The 20,600-nt window shown below is 39.5% G+C and overlaps 1 protein-coding gene across 4 annotated transcripts in view; it reads left to right on the forward strand.

The window, feature by feature from the left end:
- The window catches only part of GALNT13 (polypeptide N-acetylgalactosaminyltransferase 13), a 338,848-nt gene that overhangs the window by 181,467 nt on the left and 136,781 nt on the right, over window positions 1-20,600 (forward strand). For all 4 annotated transcript variants that reach the window (XM_075933419.1, XM_075933416.1, XM_075933417.1 and 1 more), the window contains one exon: window positions 7,704-7,821. In XM_075933419.1, the coding sequence (XP_075789534.1) occupies window positions 7,704-7,821 (118 nt within the window). The remainder of the gene's footprint in view (window positions 1-7,703; window positions 7,822-20,600) is intronic.

Raw genomic sequence — 20,600 nt, forward strand, 5'->3', positions numbered from 1 at the left:
ATATTGATCAATACTTACCTTCCCTTTTTGTACTGAATAGCAACAAGCATACACTCTAGTATTGAAGTATTAAAGACCTTTACCACCTTTAGTAAGAAATAGCTGGATAATTCACTTGTCTGTCACTCAACTCTCTTATGAAGAAAAGTCTTACCAGAGCTCAGTCATCTCACATTTACTCAGTGTTGCCCAGTAGTGACGAAACAGAGCATTACTCCAAATTTCTCTGTTTTATCTTTTTTGTAAAGTTTATTGAGAAGCAATCCTATGCCAGGTTCATCCTATTTTTTTGGCTCATCTTGGTTCAGTGTCTTTTTCAACATTCACTCAGTTATGTGAATTTTGAGGATTGTACTTGCTTTGGTGATTCTATCTCTTTTCTGTTTGGTTTTATGAGAAGCAATCCCATTCCAGGGCCAACTCATTTTCCTGACACAACCAAACGCTTATATTGCTTTAAGTTATGATAAGAGGAAGCTATATACCACATTTTATGGTTGTAGCTCTTACCGTTTAGGAGTTCTTGATCAAACAGACAGACAAACAAAGTCTCTAAAATAAGTTTAACATGAAATTGACAGTAAACTCTAAGCAGTAAGGATGTTCAAATTAGGTTAATTTACTAATCAATGACTCGATTATTCGATAGGGAGAGGAGCAGTCTCAGTCCTGGCTTATGCTGGGACCAAACCCTGCTCTGCAATTTAAAAGGTAGTAGGAGCTAGGCAGCCTGCCCTCCAGCTCCCACTGCATTTTAAATTGCAGATTCACGGAGGGTTTGGTCCTGGACCCGGTGTGATCAGGGACTGAGCCGGGCTGCCTGCCCACCCAGCTCCCACTACAGCATTCAGAATTCTGATACAGCAAATTGTAAATGCTCTGAACCAATGTACAGTCACTGCTGTCATTCTTCTTAATAAATGTGTCCCCTATTTTGCTCCCATGCTTTTTTCCTGTTAAACACCGCTCCAATGTCCATTTTCCCTTTCTTGTTTTTTCCTCACCACACAGCTAGGAAGTTTACCTATTTTTTTATAAGGTCAACATGATATCTTCTCTTCTCCAATAATAATTTTACACTTACATGATGCATTTCATCCAAAGAACTCCTTGCACTTTTACAAAGTTGGATACTGTCCCCAGTTTATAGGTTAAAAAAAAAAACTTAAACAAATGGTCTTGTAGCATCTTAGAGAATAACAATATGTACCATCATGAGCTTTTGTGGGTTCAACCCACTTCTTCAGGTGAGTGGAGCAAGAGAAGTGCAGAAATTCCAAAAATGTAAAGCAGAAAAAGAAAAGAGAGGGGGAGGAGAGAAAGGAAAAAAAATCCTGTCAGTTATAGTGTCCATGCTAAATGAGGTTAATAGAATGGGCTGCAAGTGTTTGATACTTAGTTTTTTATGTCATTTGGGTATTGAACGGCCCATCCAGTTAATATCTTTGTTCAGTCCCTGACTGTAGAGGTAGTAAGTGACCACCCCAAAACCATACACCCAACCTGGAATTAGATCCAACTCACTCCTCCTGCTGCCCTGTACCCTGTCTACTAAAGCTATGTTACATTATTCATCATTCTAGACATATTCTACATTTTTTCTTTCAGCTGAGAAGTGAAATAAAGGTTACTAGCTTACACTGGGACAAAGAATACATTTGGATATTAATAACCACCCAACAATTTTCAACCAAAATTCAAAGAGAAAAATAAATCAGAACCTTTACTAAAGTTCGAGTTAACTGGATTTTTCTCAGGCTTGATTGTTATCTTTCTTTTTCCCCACAAATGTAATTATTTTAATGTTTAATAAAAGCACCAAAAACCAAAAACTAAAATTACTGAGTGAGGAGGGAAATAGGAGGAGATGGGTGGGGGTGGGGACAAAGTGGGGCAAATGCCCCAAAGGTAGATTGATTTCTGGAGCCAAAGTAGTTTCTCATGATTGCAATCAACACAGAAATTATAAAACCAACAACCATCAGCTGAAAGAATGTACAGAACACAAGGAGAAGTTATTAAATCAAAAGACAGCAGGAGTATGTTTGAGTAGCAGTTACAATAACTTTGAAACCACTATTCTTGTTTAGCTTTAGATGCAAAATGAAAGAACTATAAATCAGAGCTTCATATAAATAATTACAGACATCAATTCAGCATCCAGCTGTGACTAATTAAAATGGAGTAACAAACCCTAGGAAATAAGGAACCATATACCTTTGTCAGGTGGCTGTTTTACCACTGTCCAAATGATGAAGCACAGGATTAACCACATCTCATATTCTTGTTAAACAGAGCTACTTCCTTAATATTTTCCTCAAGATAGTCTTTCATACTATATTTTCACTCTGCAAAGCTCCTGTGTCTTTGAGAGAGTTCAATCCTGCTTTTGTCCGTGTGCCAACCTATTATCATGCCTCAGGCAACAGAAGAGTGTCTGTGCTGAGAACAATTTAAACACAGCTTGTGTCTTCATACCTAGGATGTCAAAAATACCAGTTTTTTTGTGCTATGCATGTTAAAGCTGTCCATGCCAGTCCATCTTTCCTTTTCCTCCTTAAAAGCTCATCCCCCAGGTGCTAAAATTTGATTCACCCTTTTAGGCATTTTTGTTTTCTTTCTAGGCACTTTATTACTATGCCAACTACTATGAATAAAAATAAAAGAACAAATATATGCAGAAAATAGGGAGCATACCTTTTTTAGTCCCCTTCTCATTCTCCTTCCCAACAACTGGATGATGTCTGATACCAATAGGGACCGATATGAATAGAATCCTTATTCCAGATTTCATATAGCTAATGTCCTTATTTATCTTACATATACCTTGTCTTTGTGTATAGTTTGCACTTCTGGCTGTCTGTTGAGGCAGTCAATAACAATGGCTAACCTGGGCTATGTCTACACTGGCGAGTTGTTGCACCAGAAGTATGCAAATGAAGCTAAGTGTGGAATATCTCTGAGCCTCATTTGCATACCTAATGAGCCACCATTTTTGCGAAAGATGGATTTTCCTGAAAATAATCAGCGTGGCGGCATTGTGCAAGAGGGTTTTTCGTGTGCAAGAAGGGGCATTGTAGACAGTTCCTTCTAGCGCAAGAGCCTCTTCTGCAAAAATGGCGGCTCATTAGGTATGCAAATGAGGCGCGGCGATATTCCACGCTTAGTCTCATTTGCATACTTCTGGTGCAACAACCCGCCAGTGTAGACAGAGCCCCAGTGAGGAGGGCTTTAAATTAGGATTGAAGGGGCTAGATGATAAAAAACAATAGATAGGTTGAAAAAACATGGAGACTTATGAGAAGGGTTGGAATGGAAGCTGCCAGAACTGCAAGCATGAGTCAGGCAGCTCCTATTGGCTGGTTCCAGCCCCAGGTGAACTGTAAGATTATGTAGTGGGGGAGGCAGCGCATGAAGCCCTACCCAGGAGTGCTCGGCATTCAGAGATGCACATGGTTCCATAGCTGGTCATTTTGAACAATGTGTGGGGGTGTAACAGGCAGGGAGCCTATCTGAGGGTATCTTTGGGGGTGGGATAGATTCAAAGGTTTGGCATTCTGGATCCAGCCTGTGGGTCATATTTTGCCCATTCCTGATTTACATGCACAAGCTCACTATTTTAAAAGCCCCTCCTCCAATCTCAAACTAAAACTTAATTGAAATTGCTGCGAGTCCCCTGCTTTCACAATAAATCTGCAAAAATGAAAATTTTCAGATTTTGATCCAAAACATTGGGGCTTTAATATTGTAATTCCATGCAAAGATGAGAAAATCTCTACTTTGAAAAGCCAATGGGACCACTCATTTCAATAAAATAACTTCTGACATGTGTATTTGCAAAACAGTGCTCATATTTTGGCTTATGTTTGTTCATGCAATGCTACATGCAGGTTTTTTACAAAACATTTGTGAATGGTGATTTCTTGATGAACCTGGTCAGTTTTAAATATATAAATAAAACTGAGTAAACTTAAGTAGTTTTAGGTTTAAATGTAGTGATTTCACACACAAATAGAGATTGTTATTAGTCACTAATATAATTGTCATATAAAGCTAATATTTTGTATTGGTAAGCACTTGCTAAAACATAAAATGAAGAAGTATATAAAAATTACAGGAAATTTTGTTTCTTCCCCTGCTTGATGATAATCACCCATTACAATATTGTACAGTAAAATGCTCCAGTCAAGTAAGGGGCCATAGCCAAAAATTATTAGCATCTGTTCAGTTTCAACAAACATCTGTTTTGTTTGTCATTATATCTCAGAGGGTCATTGATATTTTTGTGGCAGAAATCTAGCAAGATTGAGGGCAGTTAAGTCATCCCATGTCTCAAAGCTGCTTAACTATATTGAAATGACAGATAGTTAATTATCTGAGCTTGCAGGGTAGAGAGCATAGGGAGAAAAACAACTTATGAAATGTAGATAAATGCAGAGGTTCAATATCATTTGGTTGTTCTTTACTGAGCTATGCTATCTTAGGAAGAGTTGTGATCGTAAACTCTGGCACAATAGGAAATAATTATGCAAAGCCAAAATTCCTTGATTCATTAAATATCTTGCTAAATGAGAGGTATTTATGGCAGTGTTATTTTTAATGTCTAATGCTGTTAAAATTATATACTATATGGTGTCAGCTTTATATATCTTACAAAATATATTTATGGGTATATAAAATACATTTCTACATGGAGGACTTCAAGGAAATCTCTTGGCAGTGTAGCTCACTGGCACTAGCAATAGTGGGACTGATAGTATAAACCAGTAACCAGCTTTCTTTACCACCAGGGCAGTTACACAGGGCATACTAGCACTCCTGTTATTATTGTGCACCAGTGAAGTTGTGTTGGTGCTAAAATAAGAGTGAAAGAAGTCCCTCAGTGTGCACAAAGTTGTCTGTTTCCAGGTATTTGGGTGTGTATTAGGGCTGTCAAGCAATTAAGATTCAATGGTACAGCACTGCATGGAGCCCGGGATCAGCTAGAGTCCCCAGCTGACCCCAGGCTCCATGCAGTGCTGCCCCTTTGAAGCGCAACACGGAGCCCAGGATCAGTTGGAGTTCCCATCTAATCCCGGGCTCTGCTTTGTGCTACCTATTGGAAACGCCACCCCGGCACCTCAAAGGGGCAGCACATTAGGAGCCTGGGATCAGCTGGAGTGCCCAGCTGACCCTGGGTTTCACTGCCACGGGGAGCCCAGGATTAGCTGAGAGTCCCAAGCTGACCCTGGGCTCCACGGCTCCCCTTTAAAATGCCACCTTTGTGCTGCTGCCCCTTTAAAACACTACTTCCACATGCATTTGAAGGGGCAGCCCAGAAGCCCGGGATCAGCTGGGGAGTCCCTCATCTGACCCCGGGCTCCACTGCCCCTTTGAAACACATGGAGGTGGCATTTCTGAGGGACAGCCACTGCACAACTAATCCCTTGCTCAGCTGCGAGGTGGCTGCTCCTTTGAAACATCACCTCTGTGTGTTTCAAAGGTGCAGTGGAGCCCTGGGTCAGCTGGGGAGTCCCCAGCTGATCCCAGGCTCCGCGTTGCACTGACCCTTTGAAGCGCCACAGCAGCACTTCGAAGGGTCAGCGCAGCATTAATGCCTGCGATTAATGCGTTAAAAAAAATAACGAGCTAATCCTGGACTGTGTTAATCTCAGGTGTTAACATGTCAGTTGACAGCCCTAGTGTGTATAAATATATGTACTTTAATAGAGCTGAATGGGTAATGCAAACAATTTCCCTAAATACTCATCAATATTTTTGAATTAATTCTATTGAGCTATGCTCATTTGAGCAATCAAAATGACATCTGCATTTTCAGAAAGTCATCTGCAATGTCACAGTCACAAGTATTCATGGACACTGAATTTTAAATTCACACACACAAGTATTTGTGTTGGAAGTGATTGCATTGCTTATCTATTCAAAGAGGAGAAGCCTGTGACATATGTGACCAAAGTCAAGGAGCAAATTACAAATTGTAAATATACTGTGTATTTGATATTCCGCCTTTGCAAACACTCCATTGTGTAACAGAGAACTTGCTGAATAAATTAATTGTTCAATTTACTAAATGTTTTATTCAGCTTTATATTAAAGCTGTTTGTTCATCTATATATGTATCTGTATGCAGTGTAATAGAAAATATTACTTAAAAATGTATATTTTAATCAAGTGTCATTCATTTTATAATAGTTCTTAATTCTGAGAATAAAACAACTATTTAATTTCTGTATTTGAATACCCGTCTCTAATTAATAGTTATTCTCATTTTTTGTGCTCAGATGTAGCAAAGGACTTAAGCACATAACATTTCATTACTTTAATGGAATGCTTTAAAATGAAGCTTATGCTTAAGTGCTTCATCATAACAACACCTTAAATATTAAAGGCAAGAGTGTAGATTTAGAACCTGCCTTTAGTAAGGAACAGGGCTTAGCAACACCATCAGAGCAGAGCAGACAATTAACTGTGACTCAGACAGTAATGTGCTCTTTGCCTCCCCTTTTGTAATCTGTTATTGGTCTATACCAGAAGCCAGTCACTTCAGCCTCCACACTGTCTCAAATTTGCTGACTAGTTTTCAGGAGCGGGTCAGTCAATCCCCCCAGACCCTGCTTGCTCACTTACACAAGAATGGAATAGTATTTCCACAGTAGTTGCTATCCTTCCCACATGGTGCCCCACTTTTTTGCACATGCAGAGGATTGACACTCTCCTGCACCTTCTTATTCCACTACATGGTATTGTAAGGGCATGTCACAATCCTGCCATAAGGAATTTATAGATTAACTGAAGTGTGGAGGGCCACATTTTCAATGTGAAAGATTATAGAACATAAAGACCTCAGTCTGAAATACTAGAAAATATAATTAAAGTTCTGCATAGCCATGTTTATAGGGTCAAGTTCTAACTTAGATTTCCTGTTAGTTCTGTCCTCCCCCCTTCGCTGTGCACTAGTGTTTAGGGTGACAGTTCCATAGCTGTGCTGATAAAACTTTTGGTTATGAAATTATCTCAGCCTTTATTCTTATGCTAAGAGAAGCCCAGAGCTGTGTCTGTGAAGCCTGAAATTTGTACTGTTTCCATAATATATGTTTCTGTTATCTCAGATAAACTTTGGTCATTAATGTAGATTTAAACTATAAAACAATCTTTGCAGGAAAACAGGATATTTTTACTCATAGAAAATTTGCACCCTAATTGGATTTGTCTGTTGTAAAGATTTATAATCCACTTAAGAGAGATTATGCCTGGTAATTTTATGAACATTTAGTCTCTCAAAAAGAAGAGCTACAGGCATTAAACTCTCTTCACTAAGCAGTTTAGATTGGATTTAAACTGCTATTCCAGATGCAAAAGGCCAATATTCCATCCACTTAAATTGATTTTTTTAGGTGCATTATAAGGAAGTAGAATTTCATGTACAGAATAATGCTGCACTTCTTACTCGAGTAATGCTTTCGTTGTCAGTGGGAGTTTTTTTTTCCTGAATAAGAAATGCATTATTGGGCCTACTGCTGGAGTAGAAATTCTAAACCATATTATTATTTTATATATTTTAATTAATGCAATTAGGATATATTTTCTATTTAAAAGGTCTGGAGACTGTGCTATAATATAAATTATTAAAGTTCACAGTGTCTTTCAAAAAGTATTTTTCTTTTTTCCTTTGTTTTGTTTTGTTTGTGTTTGTTTTCAACTAGGACCCCTACTATGGCTGGTGGCCTATTTTCTATTGACAGAAACTACTTTGAAGAGATAGGAACTTACGATGCAGGAATGGATATCTGGGGTGGAGAGAATCTTGAAATGTCTTTTAGGGTAATTCCCATTTTACTTCATTTTCTGACAATCAACAGTTATTCTATAATGGCATGTACATTGCAGATGAGGCACTTCTGTTTTAGCTAAAATGCAAGTTCTGGATTATTTTAAAATTCTAAAAATAACTACAGATGCCTTCCTTCTATAACTACAGATGCCTTCTATTCTTTTTAAATATGAGCCATGCTCTCTGCGGAATTTCATATCCTGCAGCATAGTGACTTGATTTCTGTCAGATACAGGCGTTTTGCCACCAACAAGAATAAAATCTCTTTGAATGAAATGCATTTATTTTGTAAATTACCTTTTAAATCAAATGAAAATTGGAAAATTGAGGCTTTGATGAATAAATGATTAGGAAAGATGTGAATAATAAATATGATATGATGTATTGCAGTTTTTACAAGGCAGAGTAGTGTGCAAAATAAAATAAAATTTCTATCCATAAAGTTTTGTCAAGCAGACATCATTGCTTCTAGAAGATATCAATGGAGACTTTGGCAGTATCTTAACTACATAGTGTTAAAGCATACATATTTTATTCAGTGAAGTAGGAAAAAAATTATATCCTTCTAAGTTTCTTTTGCCTTGAGTCTTTTTGCTTTAAAGTATCAGATGTGAGAGAGAGAGAGAGAGAGAGAGAGAGAGAGAGAAATGTACTTTGTGCTGGGTACAAAGGAGCAGACAGTCTCTACGGGTCGCCAAGCAAGGTTGGGGGGACGGCTCCGTGCTTGGTGAAAGGGGAGGAGCCGAGGGAAGCCGGCCCTCAGCACTCCCCAGAGCAGGGTGATGCCCCTGCAGTCATTAGCATTGCCCAGAGCATGTGGCACAGCACTCCAGCAGCAATCTAAAGGACCTGGGGCTCTAACTGCCGCTGCTGCTACTTCAGCAGTGACAGTGGCCAGAGCCCTGGTCATATTTGAATTGCTGGGCCTCGGGACACCTGTTCCCTTTACCCCTTCATCCTCCCATTGGCTGGGTATAAATGTAAATTAATGTCTGAGATTTATAATGAGTAGTCTTAACCCATAGAACAGGCATTTTGAAACTAAAATTGCTGATGTGAATTAAACCATGGCCCAGTGAACCTGGACACAGTATTCTATAATTGTTAAAGAAAAGCCTAACAGATATTCCTATAAAAACTTAAGAAACAATGAATAGTCTAGCAGCACCTTAAAAACTAACAAAACATGCAGATGGTATCATGAGCTTTCGTGGGCACAACCCACTTCTTCAGATGACTGGAGTATTAAAAGTCCAGATCCAAGAATAAAAAAGGGAAGTGGGGAGGAAAGAGAGGGGGAGAAGAAAAAAATAGTGAATTGGATTGTTCAAGTTTCAAGAGGCTGATAAGAACAATTTGCACCTCTATAAGTACCAGTTGGTTGGTTGGTTAAGTCATTAGGATATGGAAGGTAGTGTGCGAGCCAGCCAATATCTTTATTCATTCGATATCGGCTGGCTCGCATGCTACCTTCCACATCCTAATAACTTAACCAACCAACCAAACAATGGGTACTTATAGAGGTGCAAATTGTTCTTATCAGCCTCTTGTAACTTGAACAATCCAATTCACTATTTTTTTTCTTTACTCTCCTTCCCTTCCCTTCCCCCCCCCCCCCCACTTCCCTTATTTATTCATGGATCTGAACTTTTAATACTCCAATCATCTGAAGAAGTGGGTTGTACACACGAAAGCTCATGATATCATCTACATATTTTGTTAGTCTTTAAGGTGCTGCTAGACTATTTGTTGTTTTTAAGTTTTTCCAGTTACAGATTAACTCGGCTACTCCTCTGAAGATATTCCTGTTTGTACGTGCATTCAGTCTGCAAAAATGACCCATGGATAGCAGCAAACTTGCAGAGCTTTAGATACAAAATTTGTATCTACATCTGATCCATGGACCATTTTTATGGATATTTGCAGATTTTCAGGGATCTGCCAATTGTAGTTTTAATTCCAGGGCATTTAATCTACTGTCTTTGAGAAGACCCATGTCCTGTTATTAAAAAGGCTTCTCTCCTCCATAAAGTTGTCAAGAAGGAAACCTGGAGAAATTGCTTAGCCGTCATCTTATAGCATCTATCTCCTTAAAGCTCTAAGCCTAAACATTTTATAAAGACTTTTGGTCTCCTATTAACAAAAATATAGATATTGATGAAGCCTCAGGCCTTGATTTGTACATAATTCTCCGTTTTGACTTTGCTTTAATTTTTTTCAAAGTGCAAAAACAAAGTAATTTATAATTCCTTACCAGCCTCTCTCTCTGTCTCTGTCTGTCTGTCTCTCAAGCACCCAGTAACTCTCTTCCTAACAGATCTCCTATGGGAAGTAAAACCTATTAAAATGGAGAATTGTTTTAAAGAACATGATTACTTATGACAGACAGCTTACTGCAGAGTGAAATTCTGGCTCCATTCACTTCAGTAGGGCTAAGATTTCATGCTGTGTGTTAGGTTTGCGATGACACTTAACTGATCAGACAGTAGTCCATTCTCTGGAGAGCAAAGCATTTGCTGATATAATTTTCCCTCTTTGAATACTTTCTTTATATCTGTCTACACAGTCAGACCCTGAGGTCTTTGCTCAATTCATATTCTCCTCCCATTCAGAAAAATTAATAAGAATTAATCTAAGAAAAGACTAAGGAAAGACCTTAGCATTTGGCTCAGGTTATATAAATTGTGGCACTATTTCATGAGACACTATTTGCCAAGTTCATGTTAAAAAAGTCATTCTAGAATATTTGAAATGGTCAAGGGCAGTAACAAGTGCTGGTAATAAATAGAGGCTCTTGTTGTCTGAAGAAGAGAAGCTTCACAAATAGAGCTGTCCTTCCACACTCATTAAAACTGGGAAAAATAAGCTTATGAATTTTCTGATGAACTCTCCAGGCAACGTATAAAAAAAGCTATTTTATGTCATACTTCAGAAGATTTGCCCATTTATACTTCAAGAAAAATCACCTGTTTGAAAAATAAGCATCAAACTAATAATAAAAGAGTAAGGTACCAAGAATAGAAATAAAATAATATGTTTTCAGTGCAATGAGATTACCATGGAAATGGAAAGCATTAACGCTAAGCTATTTCTTGGTATTCAGAGCTTTTGCAATTTAAAAGGAAGCAGAGTATGTGACCTAATTAAAACAAAAGTTTGACATCAAGCAGGAATTCATTAATAAAATACCAATGGGAACAAATTAAAAACGAGAGATAACAATTTTTTGTTTTTAGAGGTATAACTCATTCTGAGGAACAGAGGCTCAGCTGGTTTAAATCAACATAGCTTCAGTAGAACAATTTAAGCCTTTAGTAGTCCTAATGAAGTCAAACACCCCATTCAGGAAAGCATGTCAGACATGCTTAGAATGTCGAAATTTTGGAGAAAAGTTGGTGATTTTTTTTTCTAAAACATTTATTCCTTTCTTTCTCTTTTTGTCTCTTTTGTCGAAAACATTGAAACTAAGAAATTTTTTGACCAGTTCTACCAATAATCAAGACAAATTTGAAAAAGAAAAAGTGTCTTTTTTCCTTTTGAAGTTAAGAATGGATAAGATTTTAAGTCTTTTACTTAAATTTTAAGTCTTTACCTTTTAGAATGGTAGTAATATGAAATGCATATGAAAGTATGGCCAATTCATTCTGCAACACTAAGGGTGCGTCTACACAGTACCCTAAACTCAAAATTAGATACACAATTTGTGCTATGCAAATTGCTTATCTTACTTTGATTCTATTTCAAAATAGCTTATTTTGAAATTTAGCATGTCTACACAGTGCGAAATTTCAAAATAACGCACTATTTTGAAACATCCCTTAACTCTCCTGGAACAAGGTTTACAGGGATGCTGAAATAGTGTGCTCGTTATTTTGAAAAATATTTTGAAATAACAGGTAACTTGTTAAGACACAGAGTGGCTATTTCGGGATACCTCTGGTATCCCAAAATAGCCGCACAGTGTAGACGTACCCTAAGAGAGACTAGGTTTGAGAGGTGGCTGTATTAGTCTATTTCAGCAAAAACAACAAGGGCTCAGGTGGCACTTAAGGACAAACATTTATTAGGGTATTAGAACATAAGATTTGGTGAGCTAAAACTCACTTTCTCAGATGCTGATGAGAAAAAGAAAGACAGAAAGCTAATCTTGTGTTGACCTCTGCCTGTTAACTGAAAAATGTATTGATGACAATGTTAGGTGCCCATTGACACCCACTGTTACCTGTCAGTTATGGATATGGAAATGTTTCCTTCTTTCATAAAGTGCTTTCATTCCCTTTTGTGTACATTTGTACACTTAAGTTAATTTTGTCATCATGCATAATATTGTGTTGTGCTTCATCTTTGTAAACTTTGGTATTGTACAGCATATAGTACATTTTGGAAATACAGTAAAACTCCAATTGTCCGGCATCCAGTGGTCTGGCACTCCCGATAGTCCGGCACCAACTGGAACCCGGAACTGCTCCGGCCAGCAGGACAATTGGAGCTGCTGTGAGCCCCATGGACGCTTGCAGCTGGGAAAGGGAAGGGGAGAAGAGGGGAAGGGAATTATACCCCTGTGACGGGTCTGCCGGGACCCGCACTGCATCTGGCCAGGGGCTGAGGGATGGGCAGGGAACGGTGCGGCGAGGGACGAACCCTCCGCCATTTTGCAGGAAGGCGGGGGAAGCCGCACGCAGCTGTGAGAGCTAAGTCCACGAACTTGCCCCGTTCTGGCTGCGCTCAGCCCTGCACCGCCACTGAGAGTTTCCGGGAGGGGGGCAGGCTCCCCACCCCCCAGACTGCAGTAGTTATCGCCGAGCAGGGGGGTGAAGGGCGACACTGCAGGATCAACCCAGCAGCACCCCAGCTGCTCTGCTCTGCCACTTCCCCAAGCCCACCGCTCATCAGTTTCAGTAGGAGCAGCGGCGGCGCTGCGGGACCAACCCGTCAGCACCCCAGCTGCTCTGCTCCGCTGCTTCCCCAAGTCCGCCGCTGCTGCAGCTGAAACTGACAAGCGGCGGACCTGGGGAAGCGGCGGAGCAGAGCAGCTGGGGTACTGCCAGGTTGGTCCCACAGCGCCGCCCCTCACCCCCCTGCTCGGTAATAACTACTGCAGTCTCGGGGGTGGGGAGCCCAGTCCCCTACCGCAAACTCTCAGCAGCTGCACGGGGCTTCCCCTGCCTTCCTGCAAAATGGTGGAGGTTTCACTCCTCGCCACGCCGTTCCCCACCCACCCCCTGGACACAGTGCGGGTTCCGGCAGACCCATCACAGCCCCCTGTCGGAGTACCTCCTGATACTCCGGCATATCTGATAATCCGGCACCACCTAGGTCCCAAAGGTGCCAGATTATTGGAAATCTACTGTAGATGGGAACATCAAGATCTTGTCAATGTATTTCACTTTTTCTCCATCCCCAGTTCAGCTCTACTAGTGCTAGCAACAATGGAAGCACTAATACAGCAGATTCTGTCATTTTTATCATTGTGTCCTCTCACTGTTGCCTGAGATCCATTGATGCTAGACAAAATGCAGAATACTAGTGTTAATGAACTTTTGGTGCTCCTAGTTTGGTGGATGCTTGACATGATTTTGATGTTACTTCACTCTTTTCCCGCAGACTTAATGGGCTTGATGCTCATGTGAGTGTTTTATTTTTCTCCCGAATGAATATCCTTCATAATTTACTAGTGGTAATTTCCTACTGTCATCCCTTGTTTCCCTTTCTGACATACAGTTGGAGAATTCTAACAGTCCATTTGACTCATTCATGCTTGTATCCCTTAGTTAGAACATTGTGACCATGTTGGAATCCCTCCTCTTTTTAAAAAAAAAAAAAAAAAAAAGAGTCCCATCAACCATGTTTAATTTGGCCATGCAAATTTTCTTGTTCTGTATGAATAAAAGGTTGATACACAAGGAAGGAGTTAAAATGTTACAAAACAATTTGAAGAGGGGAAAGACTATTTTTATTAATGCAATAATGTTCTCTGTAGTATGCCTATTGTACTCTAATAATGAGGCTTCTGAGATGAAAGCAGGACTTACATTTTGGGGTTGTTGGGATTTTTTTAGTTTGTTTTTTTTTTTCCTTATTGTGCACTTGAGTCATCATTAAAGTAATGGTTGTATCGGTCTATAAGAGCAAGCATGCACTATTTTGTTATTCTTGGTATAGAGATTTCAATCTCAGAGGTGCCTTAGCAAAACAGTTTCCTTAATGTTTCTTTGTCAGCTAATGATCCCATAGAGCATAAAATAGAAACAAAAGCACTTGAAAGCGAAATATTCTGAAGAGTGGGATGTAGGTATATTCCCTTAGCTGAACTATTGTGTTAAACAGGTTGTTGTTTTTTCTGGGCTGTTGTTTTCTGCTGTAAAAACCAAAGACTCCGGTTGAAGGTCCACATATATTAATCATCAAAATTTTAAAAACAAAATTGTGATGGATAAGAATATTTTTCAAAAGCTGCAGGAAATCACAGAGTAATAATTGTTCTCTTCAAAGACAGTCAAAGGTCTGTATGAAACAAAATACAGGACTATGTAGCTCTTTAAAGACTATCAAGATGGTTTATTAGATGATGAGCTTTCGTGGGCCAGACCCACTTCCTCATCATCTAATAAACCATCTTGTTAGTCTTTAAAGTGCTACATAGTCCTGTATTTTGTTTCAGCTACACCAGACTAACACGGCTACATTTCTATCAAAGGTCTGTATGTTTCTCAAGCAGAAGCATTTGAATCTGGCAGTAAAGATTGAAGTTTGCTGCTGGAACTTTTGTTATACTCAGAAAATTTCAAAACCAAATGTTTTCTTGAGAAGGATTGAGTATGAGTCTGCCACAAGTGGCATCTCTGAGATCGTTTAATACCTGATTTTTTGTTAATGTGGCATTCGAGTTGACACAAAAAGGTTGTCTCGAGGATCTTTAACTTCCCAAATTAGTAGAGCAAACTGTGTATTCTTAATATCACTTCTGACTAAAAATGCACCATTCCTAGGAATGTAATCACAAAGGCATCAGGATACATAAATATAAAGTTTTTCAAACTCCTTTTGGGCCTATGTCTACAACTGCTTTCTGAGTTGCATTGCTTGTACTCCCACTTCCCACTGAAAAAGGCATAATCTATAAGCATAAATATTAAATGGATTCATTGGATTACATGGTTCCTTTCTCAGTCAATACTTTGTCCACTGTAAATTTAGACTAGATATTACAGCTAATCTGTAAATTGATTTCTCTGTCATGAAACTGGCTTCAAGAAGGCACATCAGTATTCAATGATCTACTTTTATCCTGATGGATGAGGAGCTGCCATTCATGTTTTCATTCACTTCAGTAAAAGCTGTGGAGTGTAATCAGTAGACATTAATAGTTAGTATGTTGAATCAGCCAGAAGGAATAATTGCACTGTACAGAGATCCTTGAACTGTAGAGTGTATGTGTGCAAACGGAATGGTACCACAAAGTTTTCATTTCCACAGAAGTACATATTGGAGTCATCCTGTTTCCCTTATTACTTGCAGACAAGACTTAGCTCGATTCATACAGATTGATGATGCACAATGAGATGTTTATCGGTTCTATTGGGAAAATAGTCACACAAACTTACATAAAATATCCCAAAAGATAATGGTTACACAACCAAATGTGACTTTTGTATTTTCAGATAAATCAATATAATCTTTTAGCTACTGATCTTTGGTGCTGTCCCTTTAATGATTTTTGTATGTAGCAAGTCATGCAACATTAGCAATGTACCTCCTTTAATAATGAATAAAGATTTTCAGTTTAATAAAAGAAAATATCTCTAAATCTATATATCCCCCTGCCTTTCTGTTGCAGTGTACAGTTTATGCTTACGGCTTTATCCTCCTGTCTCTGGTATAGCTTCCTGATACTGATTTAAAGAAGCAGTTCACAAACCAAAGTTCATATTTCACTAAATGCCTTAGGCTGTAAAACAACATGTTATAGTTGCATGAGGATTGCATATAGTGGTGTGTGGGAGCTGCTAATTTTTCACTTTGCTCACTCTACCATGTACAAGTAAATGGAACATTTAGACATTCAGGAGTAAATCTTCCAGTGGTGTAAATGGTGTTAGCCAGTTAGGTGTTTAATTACATTTTCCTAAGTAGCATAAGTGGCCAAAGTGCGTAATTGAGACCTTTCTGGAAAAGATCTAAACAATTAAGGCTCAAACTACCAATGTGTTGTAGACACTTAACAGACTTTTATAGGAATTACTGAAAAGTCTTTTAGGATCTTATTCTATATTACATTGTTTCTTTGGGTTTTTAAAAATCCATTCAAGAAAATTCTATAGCATCGATTTAATTTCCTCAAATTCTACAGGATGTTTCAAATAGTTTTCATTTTGTATTCAGTTCTGTGTGGTTTTTCCCATAAGGGAATGCCTAGAGCCTCCTCATAGTAGAAAAAAAGTCTTAAATAGCTGTTGGTGGGCTTTTCTGAGGTGAGTGGAGCATTAAATAGGGAGTTTAAGTGAGGGAAAAGGGTTGTCCTTTAGAAAAATGGTATGTGTCAAGGCCAAAACAAAGTTTAAACTCATACTGTGAGGAGAATAAAATATTTTAGTCTTTTTTTAATCTAGTCTTGGGTATCTTTAGAGCTTTGTATAGACAATCTCTTGTTGTTGTTGTAGAAATCCAAATAATTCAATAAGAGGAAAGGTTGTTTAATTCAGCTGTTACCTGTATAGAATTCTTTCATCTTTAGAAACACTCCCATTAAAGTAGTAATAAAAATCATTGAGACACTTACACAGTACTAAAACCTCTTCCAGAAAAAACTGTAAAGGTCAGCATAACCAACACCTATCCTATTTACTATATGCCTCTTATTACCAGCGCTGAAAAACATGTGGCTACTGTTCAGATGCCTAAGGATGTGTTTAATAGCTGTGCCATTTTCAGGCTTCTTAGCTTGCACCACTTTCTTGGATTTTTCTTTCCTGATATAATCAGGGAATAATAAGGATTATTATTTATCAAAATCTGCAGAAAGTATCATTAATTTCAAATTCTTAGCCTGATTTTAACTGGGCCTTTATTTTTGCACGTGCAAAATTGCAGTGATTACACAGGTCATTTAAATGTTTAAGTAAACTATTTTAGGCATAATCACTGATTTAGCTGTCTGAAAGACCCAGATTGCACTACAGGCAGTCCCCGGGTTACGTACAAGATAGGGACTATAGGTTTGTTCTTAAGTTGAATTTGTATGTAAGTCGTAACTGGTTCCAGATTCAGCCGCTGCTGCTGAAACTGACCAGGGGCTGACTACAGGAAGCTGGAGGAAGAATTGTTCTGCCCCCAGCTTCCTGGAATCAGCCACTGATCAGTTTCAACAGCGGCTGAATCTCGAGCCTGGGACAGAACAGCTGGGCTGCCAGGTAGGTCCCTGCAGGACCAACCCAGCAGCACCCCAGCTGCTCTACCCCAGGGTCCACAACAAAAGCTTGGTCTGTTGGGGGGGGGGGGGGGGCGCACTAGCTGCGCCCCACCCCCAGCAGACCAGGGACACGGGGAGTAAAGCCGCAGCGGGGTCCCGCGCCTCTGAGGCTTTGCTCCGGGTGTCCCTGGTCTGCTGGAGACGGTCCCCAGCAGACCAGAGGCACTGGAAGCAAAGCGGCAGTGGCGGCAGGGTGCCGCGCCTCTGAGGCTTTGCTGTGGCAAAGCCTCAGAGGCACGGGACCCCGCTGCCGCTGTGGCTTTGCTCCCGGTGCCTCTGGTCTGCTGGGGACCATCTCCAGCAGACCAGGGGCACCTGGAGCAGCTTTTCTCGCCCCGGAGGTCGAGGTGGAGGGACCGCTGCGCTTTGGGCGGTCCCGCTGCCTGCGAGCTCCGGGGCGAGAAAGCCCCGTTCGTAAGTGCGGATCCGACATAAGTCGGATCCGCGTAACTCGGGGACTGCCTGTATATAATTATGGACAAAATCATATGAGCCTCATAGCGAGGCTGGAAAAATTTCATGCACACTTACTTATTTTAAGAAATCAATCTGAAGTACATGGTAATATTAAAATTATTTTACGTATTTGTATGCATAATTTTAGTCACTCAGTATCTGCCAAACAGTCATTCTGAGAAACTAGCCCAAAGGGTTTTTCAAATATTCCATAAGTGTTCAGTTCTGCTAACTAATTTTTGGAGCACATTTTTTTAAACAGAGTGCATCAAACGTGCTTAATTGCTTTAATAGACATCCATTGTCCCAGATTCCCACTTACTTTTGCTCTTTAATTTGTGCATGCAGAAAGATTTGTGCACCTAAGTTCCCTTTTTTCCAAGTGTAAATATGTGTACCACTATCTATACTGCATCAGTTCATTTTTGTGAAAAGTTACCTGCAGTTATTAAAGGGACATTGAATTAACTAGTTTGATTATCACAGCATATTTTAATAACAGCTATTATGTCTATTTTCAAATAATTTTCTATGTATTTCCTTATCAAGGCAGATGTCTCTTGTGTTGATTATAGTCATTTTCGTGTGTTGAAAAACATGTCTTTTTACACGGTGATTTCTATGCCTGCATCTATATTGTGAATGATGAATGATCTAATTCATCAATACATGCTCTGATAAACATGTTCTTTTGAGTAAAAATCAAATTAATTTCCCTTTCTAAAATCCTGTGTAACATATTAGTGATGAATGTAAAGTATTTTTCACTACTCACATCTCTTGAAATCGTAACCTAAAACATAAAAACTAGAATTAATTGTAAACTAATAAAGTTGTGGGTTTTGCTATAAAATTAATGTATTTTTATCATGAAAAGAGAAATTAGGCATGCAGTATAGTTGACTTCAAGAATGAGGCTCTCACCAACAGTCCAGAAGTGTTGTTTCTAGTAACCGCCTTTGTTATGCCATCATGTTATTCTGTTCTAAAAGGTTGGAAATTAGAAAGGTTAATTCATAAAGCAGCTGTATCAACAGATGGGTATTTGTCAGTAAGAAGCTTGCCTTGCCTTGCTTACCTCTGTGTGATTTACCAGACATCAGATATTCACTGAATTTTTATTTAAGTGCCAACTTTAAGTATCCATGGTAACTGTTCAAGAATTCTGTAGTGGCTTAAACTCTGACTATATTGTCATACCTGGATATTCTTTCTGCAGTGTGATAGTCAATATAAAGACCAATAGCATCATTGCTGTTCTATGAAATTGTAAAAAGAGTTTAAAAATTGAATCAAATAATATGATTTGCTTTAAATAGATCAGAGTGATTTATGCTATAAAAGACAGCAGCATGTTGGAGATGTTTCACTTTTGGATATTCATAGAGTGCAAGATATATTCAGGTCCCTCTGGTTGGTTGCTAGTGTGTAAGTGAACTGTCTTGACAGTACCAAGTCAAAGCAAGAAATGATGTTTTATGGAAGGAGAAAACATGAAGTGGTGGGATGAGTCAGGCTCTTCATCATTTATCAGCAAGGTGTGCACATCTTTTATCACATTGGTTTCCATTCTGGGCTACTTTGGTTCCATGCTGTTCTCAGCAGCCAAAGCCCAAAACGTCTTTTATCATCTATGTGACTGCAGCCGTTCCCAATATGGGCATTGTCATTGTTCACACCTTTTTCACCTTCGGGCTCAAACACTGACATGCTATATTGTAGACCACAAGAGACTTCAGACAGGTGTTGACTCCAGCTGCCCGCTTCTCAAGAGGCGGTGGGGTAGTGAAGACAGTTATAGACAAAGTTTTGCATTAGGTTCTCATTTGGGTCGCAGGATAAATCATGGTGTTTATGAGACTTTTTATACATCTGAATGGTCCCTTCATATCATAGCATGCAAGTGAGTTTGTTATTCTGGCTATTTGTTCTCACTTGTCTTTTGCTTAGAATGGAAGTCTTTTGGGGGCAAGGATCGTCTTTTTATTCTGTGTTTGTACTGGCCTATCATTAGGTCTCCTGGGCACTACAATATTACTACTACTGCTACTGCTACTTGTAGTAGTTAATCCAGGGAAGTTTTGGCAAAGTTGAAGAAGGTGGGCTTTTCCATAGCAATTTGTGAATGTGATGAGTGCAGCAGTTCGCCACCTGTGGGCCACATGCAGCCAAGTTGGCATACAGTTGTGACCCACCTGAATGCTAAAGGCTATGGGGCCCAAGTACTGAGGTCTGGGTTTTCGGCTGCCCAGGCATGGCAGAGGTTCAGGGCAGCCAGATGGGGTTCCAGGATCAAGGCTGCCTGATGGCCCCAAGGGTTGGGTCCAAAGCTGGGGTTGTTGATGGGCCCCAAACCACACAGTTTAGGGTCCACACAGGGCTCTGCTCTGGGCCCCATTCTGTGGAGGGATGTCTCTGGGTGGGAGGCGCTAGGAATAAGGTCCGTGAAGAGGGCTCATAGGGGGCTCACTATCATTCTCAGCCTGCTCTCCAGGTAAGGCATTGCGTGCTGAATATTTGGCCCACAATTTTAAATAGGAAGATCTGCTGACACAGTGGGAAGTTAATGGTGCTCTCAAGAAGAAAATTGAAACTTTAGAAATATGCTTCTGGTCAAGACTTTTGCTTGTCTCCTGGATGGCAAAAAAGATGATGCCTATATTAGAAATATTATTGGAGAGGAGCAAATCCTGATGTTGGAAATCAGCAGATATAAACTTATGTACTTTGGTCACATTAGTCACAGAGATGGAAATAATCTTGAGAAAATTGTTATGGAAGGAAAGGTGAAGGGCCTTGGTAGTAGGGGATAAGAAGCAAGTGGATGGATGGTGCAGCAGATCA

The sequence above is a fragment of the Pelodiscus sinensis genome, chromosome 7 (assembly GCF_049634645.1).
Source record: "Pelodiscus sinensis isolate JC-2024 chromosome 7, ASM4963464v1, whole genome shotgun sequence".
Lineage (NCBI taxonomy): Eukaryota > Metazoa > Chordata > Testudines > Trionychidae > Pelodiscus > Pelodiscus sinensis.